At 42.1% G+C, this 13,988-nt stretch overlaps 1 protein-coding gene across 1 annotated transcript; it reads left to right on the top strand.

Moving 5' to 3' along the window:
• The first annotated feature begins 350 nt into the window (after window positions 1–350).
• Window positions 351–3,972, top strand: june (JunE proto-oncogene, AP-1 transcription factor subunit). Its single transcript, XM_058383541.1, has 2 exons — window positions 351–691; window positions 1,136–3,972. The coding sequence occupies exon 2, from the start codon at window positions 1,239–1,241 to the stop codon at window positions 2,265–2,267; it is 1,029 nt and encodes a 342-aa protein (XP_058239524.1). The 5' UTR covers window positions 351–691; window positions 1,136–1,238; the 3' UTR covers window positions 2,268–3,972.
• Window positions 3,973–13,988: the final 10,016 nt, after the last annotated feature.

Here is a 13,988-nt window from a genome sequence, read left to right as displayed (position 1 = left end):
TGATAATATTCGTGAAATGACACGAAGGGACGTTATTTATTAGCCATAAATAAGTTGCTGTTTAGACCAGCTCTTAGCACTGACCGCTAATACCGGTTCGAAACGGCAGCGTCGACGAATCAAATGAAATTAGGGCGAGTCGATTCACTTTAACTCAACGAGTCGGCTCACTAGAACCAGCCGAAACGCCCATTTTGGAAACCATGGTAACGATTACGCTTTTTCTCCTCCTCCTCCCCCTTCCACCAACCGCGGCGACCAATCCGAGGACGATTACAGCGCGAGTGGGCGGGGCTTTGTTGGCGCGCGGGATAGCCATCAGGAAGTGGATGGCAGCAGAGAAAAGGGCGTGTAGTTTTACCGAGCAGCCGAGCAGAAAAGTCCCGCAGTCGCGCGGAGACGGAGTGAGAGTCGCACGCGCTCCCGAGTCAACGACGGCGTGACGACGGCGCGCGCTACACATACACATATACACATACACAGAGAGAGAGAGAGAGAGACGTTTCTTTCACAAACTTATCGAGGCGAGAGATCCGAGATTTCTGTCGTCTTGTGATTTACTGCGTCGCGCAGATTTGGATTATATGGGCCGTGGCGCTGTCGGACGCAGAGCCGCCGGTGGGTCTCGCGCTCGGAGAGGAGTGAGAACCGCGTTGTCGCTCGCGCGGGTGACGGATCGCCGCCTCGCACGGTATTTCATGTCTGATTAATGACTAATCGCGAACACACACACACACGCAATCACGTACGCACTCACTTTTGAGTCACTGGGATCTGTTTTATGGGAAGGTGATTTCTGTGACTCGTTCTTTTGGGTTTTCCTGTCACCTACACAGACAGTAAGAGACGCGCGCGAGTTTACTGTAATCGTTATTCATCGCCTGACTCGGACCAGTTGCTTATTGAGATGAAACGCAATGATTTTTTTTTACAGCCTACACGACTCGATATGCGTAAAGGAATGAGCTGTAGACTGAAAAAAATTAAATGAATAGTCGATGTTTATCTAAACTCAGGGATCATAAACAACATGTGTGATCTGGTGCTCTAACCTTCTGGTTCAGATCTGTCTCTCTGCTGAAGTTATTTTGATGTTTTCTTTCTGTCTTATTTACACGCATGTCTCTCGTTACAGGTTGTTAACCCTTGCACGAGGGCCACTTTCCAGTGTGGACAATGTTTAATGTGAAAGCCTTCAAGCTCTAATCAGATTATGAAGATTTCCCACTCGTGCGTCAATGACAGGTAAGATGGACACGCCTTTCTACCACGATGATACGCCGAGCGCTCCAAACTACGGACAACTTCCAGACTACGATCGCTATCAAAGCCACAAGCTGATGAGTAAGAAGAACATGGCCATGCACAATTTCGCCGGAGCGGTGGGAGGCGCGCAGGGCCTGAAACTGTTGCAGAGCCAGGCCGGGAGCGTCAACCCGAACCTGGGCATGAACAGCAACCCGAACAGCTCCCTGATGTCGTCGGCCGACATGAACCTCTTGAAACTCTCCAATCCCGAGCTGGAGCACCTGATCATCCAGTCTAACCAGGGGCTGGTCACAACAAGCCCAGCGCCTAGCTCTTCCACTAACGCTTTCATGTACAGGAACCAGGCCACAAACGAGCAGGAAGGCTTCGCAGACGGTTTCGTCAAAGCTTTAGCGGATCTGCACAAACAGAACCAGTTGGTCGGGGCTCCCATTTCTCCATCGTCCTCCATTCAGGGGCCATATCAGAGGAACCTCATGGCAAGCACAGACATGCCGATCTACACCAACCTGAGCAGTTATAACCCCAACCAGCTCCCTACGCCGTACCCCGGAGGTCAGATCCCTTACGGCTCGGGTCACGCCGCAGCCCACTCCAGCCAGGGGCAAGGTCATCACCCTCATGGCCGAGGTCTCGACGCCCCTCAGACCGTTCCAGAGGTTCCTCACCCCCCTGGAGGAGATCCGAGTGGTTCTCCGCCTTCCCTTTCACCTATCGACCTCGAGACCCAGGAGAGAATCAAAGCCGAGAGGAAAAAGCTGCGGAACCGCATCGCCGCCTCCAAGTGTCGCAAGAGGAAGCTGGAGCGCATTTCACGCCTGGAGGAGAAAGTGAAGGTGCTGAAGACGCAGAACTCTGACCTGGCCTCCACGGCCAGCATCTTGCGCGAACAGGTCGCGCAGCTCAAACAGAAAGTCATGAACCACGTGACCAATGGCTGTCAGATCGCAGTCGGATCAGCCGGCATGGCCAAGAGCGGCGAGAGCGCCAGCTGCTGAAGGTGCTTTTAATTTTTATTTTTTTCAATTTCCTTCGCTCTGAACTCTCTATTTCCCTTCTGCTACTTCACGTCGCTGTGAAAGATGAACAGCGAACACCGGAGAAGGGCTGAAAGAGAACGGAAACCTCGTCCTGACTGACACAGAGAGAGAGAGAGAGAGAGAGAGAGAGAGCGACAGACAGTAAAACACACACACAGCAACTTGTCATGTCAGAGCGATCTCTCTCAGCTGTGATCTCTGGCCAAAAGGAAACATTCTCCATTTAAAAGGGAAGAAGTCTCGTCGCACTTACAAGCGTTTCTCATTGAACTGCACTTTGTACTCCGACTCCACCGAGGTTAATAAGGACCGAGAGACCAGTTTACAGCAATACTAACTGAACCCGACGTGCTGCTGCTGCTGAGGCGGTGGCGGTGGCGGTGAGGCGAGTCGAACGGAAACAACCTCGACGAACGCTGACTCACAGCCGGGATTCCTTCGACTCGCAAGAAATTTCTTTTTATCTCCCCTGAGGATGAGCAGCTTGTGATTAACAAGAAAGATAAAAGATTGTACGCTTCACCGGGATTTTGGAGTATGAGATCTATCTTACAAGTCGCAGGGTAACTTTTTTTGTCGTCGTCCCCCCTCCCCCCATCAAAACAACATGCACTCTTCTGCAAACTTTATCCATGTCAATACACACAGTATCACGGACACACCAGGGGAATTTTTATTTTTTTTTTTGTCTGATTCGAAGGGGTCTGCTGCACAGATTTTTTAAATATATACATATAATATATATGAAATCCGCCATTTAGTATGAATATTAAATATGTCCGAAAGGTGTTGTGGTTCAGTGGACACTTCTTTGTCGCAGTCCAGTCCGAGTGACGATTACAGATCGGATCCTATTTTTATTTTTATTTTTTTTAATTTGTCGTCAGTTTGTTCGATATCGTGCAATTTGTGAAAAACCGAAATACAAGAAAAGCTTATTATTTTTTTTCCTTGTTTTTTTTTTTATTTTTTATTTTTATAAGTATTATTTGACTATCTGTGACTGTGTTTATTATTATTATTATTATTATTATTATTATTATTATTATTATTATGAACAAGAACATAAGTTTGGTCCCGTGCAGCACTTTTAAAAAAATATTATTATTATTTTTTTTTTTTTGGAACGCCATCCGATGAAAAAATTCCTGAACATTCCGAGACCCTTTTTTTTTTTTTGCACTGTATTCAGTGGGTCGTGTGTGTTTTAACGCCTCGTGGCTGCTCTTTATCATTTAAGCCGCTGAGGCTTTGAGTGAGGGGGGGAGAAGAAGAAAAGAAAAGGGGCGGGGTCGTGTGTTTCCAGAAAAGGGCTTTCGATCAATAGTATTTTGTTGTGTTTTTTTTTTTTTTTTTTGTAAAAATTTCTTTTAAATAAAACAAAACAAACAACAAAAAAAAAACAAACAAAAAAACAATTTATTTATGCAAAAACTTTATCTATGATATTTATGTCGTTTGTGTAAGAGGACTGTACAGGTTCAAATACTTTTTGTTAATTGTTGTTTTTCTTGTTTTTTGGGAACTACATAGTTGCACATAAAATCGAAACAGTAAAAAAACGATGTCTAATATTTATCCTTTGTGTACAGCGTAATAATAGTTTGCCTTTGTTCTTCGGTGGAAAAAAAAATAATAATAATAATAAAATGTTCAGATTGTTTTTTTTGGTACGAAGAAGTTTACTTTATATGGACTTTATAAAGGTTTTATAAATACGGTGGGAAAGGCAATTTTGTTGTTGAAAAGTGGACAAAATTCATTTAATACACTTTGAAAGACAGCTCCGGTCATGCAGGCTCCTGAACTGAAATGTAGGCTTTGGGGGTCCATAAGTATTGGAACGGGCAGTTCATACGATTGGCAAAGATGTGTTTTCGGATAAACAGCCAGCCAGACACTCCGCCTCCAGACCCGAGCGCACGGCGTTTTTATATTTTATCGGAGCGTGGAAAACACGATAATATCGTCTACGTCTCATAAATATTGGCTTGCCTTTTTTGTTTTCTGTCCCAGGCGACTGAGTCGAGAAGGCGTATCATGTCGCCGGTGCACTGAATTTTCTGTCCATCCGCCTTTCCTACTAAACAAACACAACGAGATCTTTATTTATATAGAAATAAATATATCTATATGTCTATATTCTTATCAGTCTGAATAATAAGGGTTTGATCCGAAAATAAATCAACCCTTTTTCGTTGTTTCCCCCGAGCGTCCAAATAAAAAAAGGGAAATATTTATTTTTGAAACTTGAATACTTTCTTTTTTGTTTGTTTGTTTTTTTATTTGTCACAAACTTCTATTTTTGTACAAAAAAAAATATGTTTTAATGAAGAGTAAGAACAGTAAATGTGCATACTGTACTTTTTTTTTTTTTTTGGTTGGTAGATCTTTCCTCATTCCAGAAAAAAACAACTTTATTTATTGAGCTGGGATTAAACGTTTCTACGCTTTTGGAGCATTTCTGCCTCTTTGTGAAGTGAGATTTCAAGCAAGTGAAACAAAAACGAACCCCGGTCACGTTTACTAGCACGGAATCCTGAAGGTTTACGCTAACGAAGGACTTATTTTCTTGTCGTCGTCGTCGGACTTTTACGATCCGTGATGTGCACTTGAGGCCTTTTTAGGACAGAGATGTTAAAATAAATAAAGGTGGCGTTTTTTTCTTGTATCTGATCTATATGGCTTTGTGTCACACCAGCCTGGATGAAGCGGCGGGAGGACGAGAGTTTTACGTTTATTTTCACACTAAACCTGTTCGTTAAAGCTGTGAGATTGAGATAACGGACGTCGCGGTGACGAAGACGTCGGCTGTCCTTTTTCCGCTCTCTGTCTAGCCGCCGCATCCGTCTGGCCAAAGATATCGACACTTTTCATGAGCAGTATTAGCTTACTCTTACAAAAATTCATCACAATACAAAATAGTCGCACTTGTGCAGTGATGATGACTGACGAATTTGAATTAGACTTTTTGTTAATGTTTGGTTGTTGTATTTTTTCCTTTAGTGGAGTTAGGGTTTTTGGGGGCGCGGTTAGGAAGGGAGGGAGGACGAGTGGGAGGGTGTTAGCTTTTTACCCATCATCCACCCTGCTCTTTCCTTCCCCCGACCCCCCCCACGGGATGGGAACCGTAGTCTCCGTGCACTCACAAGACGACGTGACTAAGAGGCGACTTGCCTTGCTTTCGAAATTGTTGTTGTTGTTGTTGTTGTTGTTGTTATTGGTGGTGTTCTTTTTTTTCTTCCCCCCCAATTCAGTTTTGAATATTGTTCCTTGTTTTCATGTTTTTTAAATCAATAAAGACGTCGGTTTCTGAACACGTTTCTGCTCGTCTGAGGTCTGATTTCTACCCAGAGGTCTTTGTTTTGCGCTTGTGCGTCCTTTTAATAGAGAAAACATTTGTTTATTCTTTCAAACCCAGATTCGTAAACGTTCCTTAATCCGTATGGGTAATATACACCGACCAGGCATAACATTATGACCGTCTGCTTAATATTGTGTTGGTCAACTCTGATCATGCACCGTGTATTCAGACACCTTTCTATCAGAAGCAACAGTAGCTCATCTGTTGGATCGGGTCACACAGTTCCAGCCTTCGCTCCCCACGTATGAGCCTTGACCGCCCATGACCCTGTAACCAGTTCACCACTGTTCCTTCCTTGGACCACTTTTGATAGATACTGACCACTGCAGACCGGGAACACCCCACAAGAGCTGCAGTTTTGGAGATGCTCTGATCCAGTGGTCTAGCCATCACAATTTGGCCCTTCATGATCAAACTCCAAATCCTTACTCTTGTCCATTTTTCCCGCTTCTAACACATCAACTTTGAGGACAAAATGTTGACTTGCTGCCTAATATATCCCACCCACTAACAGGTGCCATGATGAGGAGATCATCAGTCTTATTCACTTCACCTGGCACTGGTCATAATGTTACGCCTGATCGGTGTACAAGTGGAATAAAATAAATGTAAATGTAAATATGTTCAAATATGTAGAGAAAGCAAAAATTACGTTTTAGTTTTCCACTAAAGGGGTGTGCTAACTTTTGCACTCCACTCTATAAACGTCTTCTTGTTTCTAGTGCACGAAAAGTGACGGTGGCGTGTGTGTGTTGTGTGATAAAATTCACCTTCCTTGGAAGGTATAAATAAGTCAGGATTCCTGCCAGCGGCTCGTCGCTCATATGTAGAGCTTTTGCTCTGAGGAGAACTGCTGTCATTTTGCACTTTCGCTTTTCATCATCATCCTCTCTGATGTGTGCACTTCAGACGAACGTCCACAACAGGATTATTAGAAATATATTTATATATATATATTATAGTTTTGATTCTTCAAAAAGTCAATTGGTGAAACGGTTTTCTTCTGATTAGAAGAGAAAGGTGAAGAAAGATGTGTGTGTGTGTGTGTGTGTGTGTGTAAAAGAATGATGAGAATGTCAAATTACAAAAAAAGGAATCATGACGAGTGTGTGTCAAGGCAGGGTGAGATTACGGAAAAACGCTATCTAGTAAACAATAGATTACATAAGACGTACTTCAGAGCCTGGGTATAGAAACCGAGCTGTCTTTCCTTTCAGGTCTATATATATATATATACACGTCAATTTATTCACGCAAAACTTACTGGAAATTATTAGTTCACACCAAACCGCACGAGTAAGACAACCCGGGATGCTGTCCCCTGACCCCCCCCAGGAGAGTTCCAGCGGTCCATTACCATGCAGTGTGTAAAATAACATCTATGGAAATACGCGTAGGTGTTTTTGCTTCATCAGAGACATAATATTTCCCCAATTTTGTAAAACACTGTGCTTTCATTAGAACAGCTTCCACACCCCTGCGGGACTTTCCTGGCTAATTCTAGCTGCTAGCATCTCTAGCGCAAAAATGTCACGAAAGAGAAAAGATAAACGAAAGGAACAGCGCCGAATACGGCGTTAGGATGAGACAGGTAAACAACAACGACGTTAGGCGTGATTTTTCATCTTCCTCTGCGACAAATCTCGTTTTTAGCGAGAGCTTGCGCTCACATGAGCTACAGCGGGAGGCGGAGACTAGATGTGGGTGTGTCTGTATCGGCAAAGTAGAGGAAACTTTCCTAGTAGATGTCATGTGATCCGTATGATATCCATCCATCCATTTTCGATACCAGATTTATTCCTAATTAGAGTCACAGGGATCTGCTGGAGCCTATCCCAGCACACATTGGGGCGAAAGGCAGGGGTACACCCTGGACAGGTCACCAGTCCATCACAGGGCCACACGCACTTACTCCTATGGGCAATTTAGAATCACCAATCAACCTAATGTACATGTTTTTGGACTGTGGGAGGAAACCCGAGTACCCGGAGTAAACCCACACAGGCACATGCAAACTCCACCCTGCCTGTTCGAACCCAGGACCTTCTTGCTGTGAGGCAACAGTGCTAACCGTTAAGCCACCGTGCTGCCCCTCTCATACGATATGACGCAGATAAACACGCAAATCACCTTCCAGAATGTTCCGCTTTAGCCGCACTGCATTTTAATGCTACTCGCTCCACCCACAGGTAAACATTGTTACTATGGCAACCAGTAGTAGGCTAGAATCGCCTGTTAATCTCTGATGCTGGAGACTCCTTCTGAAATGAAACAGGAACGTTTTCGGTACCATTTCAGCGATTAGACAGCTTTCTTTTCTTTTTTTGTTGATTATTATTATAAGGAGGATTAGCCAGACTCACAAGGCAAACTTGTTGCCATAGAAACGACAATTACAATGACTGTTAGAGCTTCTGTTGTAGAAGAGGAATCTACTGACCAATCGGTTTTGTGCTGTGGTAGAAAATGTCGTTTTGTGTGTGTGTTTGCCAAGGGGCACTCCCGCACCCAGGCCATTAATCTTAGGTGTAACTGATAGCTATTATGTGTGTGTGTGTGTGTGTGTGTGTGTGTGGTTCTACATGTTTGCTGATTGTTTCATAAGCCCAATGAGGAAGTAAGTTCAGACAGAGGGAGATGCCTGGGCTACACAACCGTTTTTACACCACCACCACCAGCGAGAACACGGCAGTCTACGAGCCTTTTTGTTACGGAGGGTTCCCCCCTGCTCAAACTCGACAAAACTGCTTTGTGAGACTGTTGCACAAAGTGTTAGACACACGTTACAGAGCAGAGCGTCAGGGAGCACAGTCATACTCAACACTCGCACCCGCCCTCTGGGTGCACAGCCTTTCCTATAAGCCCAAGGCTTCCAGTAAAGTGCATGGAATAGGCGCCTGGGTCATTGTGAAAGTAAAAGTCACAGCTCAGGATTGAAGAGCGAAGAATGACAAACTATTAAAATGCCCCATTGTTAGGAAACTCGCTGTTTTGTTTTGACTTCCTGCTGTCCTACGACTGCTCTGGGTGCTCTCTCTCTCTCTCTGTCTCTCTCTCTCTCTCTCTCTCTCACTCCTCTGCGTGGGCGTGTTTGCTTCATGAGACGAGCTTTTGTGATGGCAAATAGAAACTCAGGCTTTAAATAGTACATTTCTATCGATCTCACGTTGCGATTTTTTATTTTTTTACAGCAGGGACGTAAGTGTGAAGCGGCGTACACAGACTGAGAATTTTCTTTAAGCGATAAAATGAAACGAAAAAAAAAGCATTAGCAGCTCAGACCGAAAAATTCAGGGTTAGTGCAGATTTCAGCACGTGATTGTGTTTCGGCTTACTGCTACAATCTCAAAACTGTGGTTTTTATTTATTTATGTATGTATTTATTTATTTTTATTAAGAGTATTTATTTATTTATTTAGAGTATTCGTTCATTCATCCATATATATATATATACACTTTTCTTTCCTACTTTGCATTTATTTATTTATTTATTTATTTATTTATTTATTTATTTATAGTATTAATTTATTTATCTTAATTTTTTTTTACATTCTTTTCCCTAATTTGCATTCATTCATTTATTTTTAAAAAAATGTTTCATTTTTTCCCCCTAATTTGCATTTATTCATTTATTTATCTACCTATCTATCTATCTATCTATCTATCTATCTATCTATCTATCTATCTATCTATCTATCTTAATTTCTTTTTAATTTTTTTCCTAAATTGCATTTATTTATTTATTTATTTATTTATTTATTTATTTATTTATTTATTTATTTATTTAGAGTATTTATTTATTTATCTTTATAAAGAATTCACATTAATTAATTAATTAATTAATTCATTCATTTATTTATCTTGATTTTTTTCTCCCCTAATTTGCATTTATTTATTTATTTATTTATTTATTTTCCCCCTAATTTGCCAATTCCCATCCCACAGCCATTAACAGCTACCAGTTTGTGAGCATGAAGGCTGACACCTCTCCTGCCTTCCCTGCCTCGATCCCTCCCCTCTCTCCCTCGGTACAGACATCAAGCCAAATAAGGATGTCTAATGTTTTTATTCATCAGGTTTCACATGTTCACCCTTCAGTCAAGCCTCCAGTCTCATTAGGATCTGAAATCATTTTCAAAACAAAAAAATGAAATGAAATACTTCTTTTAACACCTTAAATGTCATCGTGTACCTTCTTGTTTTATGTTTGTGTGTGTCTATAAAGCTAATGGATTTCTCAACAATAAGAACACACACCTTATTATCATTAAAGATCACCATAATCACAGCGCTGTTGAATCGTCCACTCTGATTGGTCAGAAAGTGTTGATTAAGTGTCGATTCTCAGGTTTTTATTTATGCTCTTGTCCTAGACGTATGGTTTCTATAGTAACCGCACTTTCACCGAGTGGGGAAATGAATTTGAAATGATTTCTTGGAGAGATGATAAGTGTTTATTTAGCATTTAGGAAAGAAGGAAGGAAGGAAGGAAGGAAGGAAGGAGTCTCCAGTGTCAGAGCTTTGTACCAGTCAGATGGAAAGCTGGTTTAAGTTTAAGCTCCATTTTCTCATGAAAAACAGGAAATGAAAACAGACAATCCACAACAATAAAAGTAACCATAAAGGGATAAAAAAAACAAAAGACCTTGGGGGTGGTGACAGTAGCTCCACCCCCTGGCCTGGTGACATCACATTATATGTATTGATTATATTCATGAGTGTTAAATTTAGGAATGATGCAGTGGATGGCTTATTAGCAGATATTTAAGTGTGTGTGTGTGTGTACGTGCGTAAATCCATCTAAAGGCCCTTGTCATCCCCCAAGCCATGCGCTCATTCGGGAATGACTAACACTCTATTTCCACCCACCTTTTCCACTCACACACACACACACACACACACACACACACACAGGAAGAGAAATTACTGGGTCACTGAGTTACATCCATTCCTCATGAACGTATCTTCAGACTTTCTTTTGCCTCTGTGATTCTCACTAAACAACATCCGCTCTCCATGATGAACTTTCCATCACAGGCAACATCGAAGCTCAGAGAGAGAGAGAGAGAGAGAGAGAGAGAGAAAAGAAAACTCTGTCCTTGCGCAATGTTTGTTTTCAGTAACGAACCTAACCGAGATTATGACCTCCCTAATAGTTTTCGTATTTACGTCTAGCGAGCCTTTTTTTGTTCTAATGATTATCAGAAGGAGGTGGCGGTTTCACCCGCCTTGCCCGTGGGTAAGGAAAGGAAAAGGACACACCTTTTGGAATGGGGCACATGATGTTCTCTCTCCTATTTGTGGTTGGAAAGCAGGAAGTTGGTGCATTCCAGAGAGTATCAATACTAGCGCCTGATGAGTAACGAAATGTGTCAAAATCATCCTGGGTTAATGATATCTGAAGAGAGAGAGAGAGAGACAGAGAAAGAAAGATGGAGAGAGAGAGACAGAGAGAGTGTGAGAAAGGGAGAGATAGAGAGAGAGAAAGAGAGACAGAGGGAGAGATATTCAGAGAGACAGAAAGAGAGAGAGTGAGGGGGAAAGAGAGAGAGAGTCAGAAAGACAGAGGGAGAGAGAGAGACAGCGAGAAATCGAGAGAAAGGAGAGAGAGACAGAGTGTGAGAAAGGGTGAGAGAGAGAGAGAGGGAGGAGAAGAGAGAGAGAGAGAGTGTGAGAAAGGGAGAGAGAGAGAGAGGGAGAAGAAGAGAGAGAGACAGAGTGTGAGAAAGGGAGAGAGAGAGAGAGAGAGAGAGAGAGGGAGAAGAAGAGAGAGAGAGACAGAGGGAGAGAGAGAGAGGAAGAGAGAGAGAGGGAGAAAGGGAGAGAGAGAGAGATAGAGAGAGAAAGGGAGTGTATAGGGCAGGTAAAGGAGGGATTTTCGTCACTAAAGTATTTGTCTTTAGGGAGGGTCTGGGTGTGTAACAACATTGCAACACAGGAGTGGGAAGAGGCGCACACCCGCTCCCAGTGTGTATGTGTGTGTGTGTGTGTGTGTGTGTGTGTGTGTGTGTTAATGACGCCGGCCTTAGCACTAGTGCACCGATAAAAGATGAGTGGAATGAGGCGCGCGAGTGCTTGGTGCATGCAGCTATTTCAGGTGAACATTTCCTACATCGCCTTGGCAACTATTGTTGCCTTGATGTGCTCTGTGGTTTGTGTGTATGTGTGTGTGTGTGTTTTCTACAGGCTGGAGGATCTAATGAAGCGTGGCCATGAGGAAAAAGGAAACGAACGCATTCAGACATTCAAATGAACTGCATCAGCTGTAGGAGTGCTAAAAAAGAAGAAGAAGAAGAAGTAGTAGTAGGAGGAATCTCCTCTATGATGCATTACTGTAAATAAATCATGCTATCAGAAAACCGTAACATCCCCCGGCATTTCCCCCGCCCGGGTCAGGCTTTTTTAATCACGCGTGATACATACGTACGCTAGGCGACCGAGCGCTACAACTGGACGGTGTTAGTGTGGTTTAAGCCTGAGCAGGAAAAACATACGTGTTGCTCACTGAGCCACAATGCTCTCATCGGTTTATTATAGAATACACACCACCCACGGCTGATATGACTCGAGGCTGATTTCCAAGAAAGGCCAACTGCTCTGAGATTACCAGGGTGTTCCACAAGGCTCGGGCCTTGCTCCCGTTTTTTTTTTTTTTTTTTTTTTTTTATTTCTTTAATTTACAGTGCTTATCGTTATCTCTCAGTGCTGTGTGAAAGTTCCTTAACGACTCCGAGAGCCTGGAAGCAGAAACATATATATATATACATATATATATATATATATATATATATATATATATATATATATATATATATATACATATATATATATATATATATATATATATATATATATATATATATATATATATTTTACAAAACATGCCTCGTTTCTGTGCGGCATTTTGTCCAGGATTCTAACGTTCTATTTAAAGAATAAAAAAAATATATCTCTATTTATTTCTTTTAAAGATGAGATTTTCTACATTTACGATCAATAGAATACGACGTATTAGAACGGGAAAAAAAAGTCCAATCCTTCAGATCCTTCAGACAGACAGACAGATAGACAGATAGATAGACAGGCAGACAGACAGATAGCCGAAACAGAATCTGAGTAAAAGGTGAAGCTATAACACACACACACACACACACACACGACAAGATCTACTTCTTGTTATTTTTGACGATCCCTAACATTAAAGGTAACTATAAATGGCTAAAAATAATAGCATGTCATTCATTAATACATGAAAAAAATCCAGAGCTACTGTTATGGAGAAACTCCATCCAACCCTACACCTTCACCTACACCTTCACCTACACCTTCACCTACACCTTTACCTTTACCTTCACCTACACCTTTACCTTTACCTTTACCTTCACCTTCACCTACACCTACACCTTCACCTTCAACTTCACCTTCAACTTCACCTTTACCTTCAACTTCACCTTTACCTTCACCTTCACCTACACCTTCACCTACACCTTCACCTTTACCTCCAACTTGACCTTCACCTTCACCTCCAACTTCACCTTCACCTTTACCTTTACCTTTACCTTCACCTTCACCTTCAACTGGAGGAATTCAGCAGCACAGTGAAAGGAAACAGCCAGTCAGTGTGTGACTTGTGAAACTGTGAGATGTCTTTATTCTGAACTTCCACCTCTGACGCTGCGAGCTCGAGCCTCATCACCCCGAAGGTTGAAATAACACTGACATTTGAAGTCGCAGGCAAAAACCCGAGAGCTAAAAAGAGAAAAAGAAGAAGTGGTGGACCCTCAGGTCAGGCAGACAGCATGAGATATCGATCTGAAGAAGTGTGCGGGTGTGATCACGGAGCGTGACGCAGAATAAAATCAGCATGCGTATAATACGTAATGTGCATCAGTGTGTTACGATACGCTATTAATACACGATATTTAAAACAGGCTGAGGAAGGCTTTATTGAAGTGGAAACATCGTCTGAATTAATCGAACAAAGTCCTGAAGTCCTGAAGACGAGCCAGTTTAACAAATGTTCTAGCAGTTTCCTAAATGCTGTATAATGGGATTTACCTAATTGTCGACCTCCAGCTGGGAATTTCTGGTCACAATTTTGGAGTTTTTCTGTCAGCTGCCCGATTTCCCCTTTTATTTATTTCATTACATGAACTTCATTTCATTTCGATTTCAATTTAGATTCAACCAGAAGACAGAAGCTGTTACACTGTGCATTAATGTGTCCTATACTTTATGTTTTATTATGTAAATATATTGAATAAAATAGTTTAAATGGGATAGATAGATTGACAGACAGACCTACAAACGACAGA

This window comes from Hemibagrus wyckioides, linkage group LG28 (assembly GCF_019097595.1).
Source record: "Hemibagrus wyckioides isolate EC202008001 linkage group LG28, SWU_Hwy_1.0, whole genome shotgun sequence".
NCBI classification, from domain to species: Eukaryota; Metazoa; Chordata; class Actinopteri; order Siluriformes; family Bagridae; genus Hemibagrus; species Hemibagrus wyckioides.
Note: the sequence above shows the minus strand (reverse complement) of the source record. Positions and strands in the feature narration are given on the sequence as shown.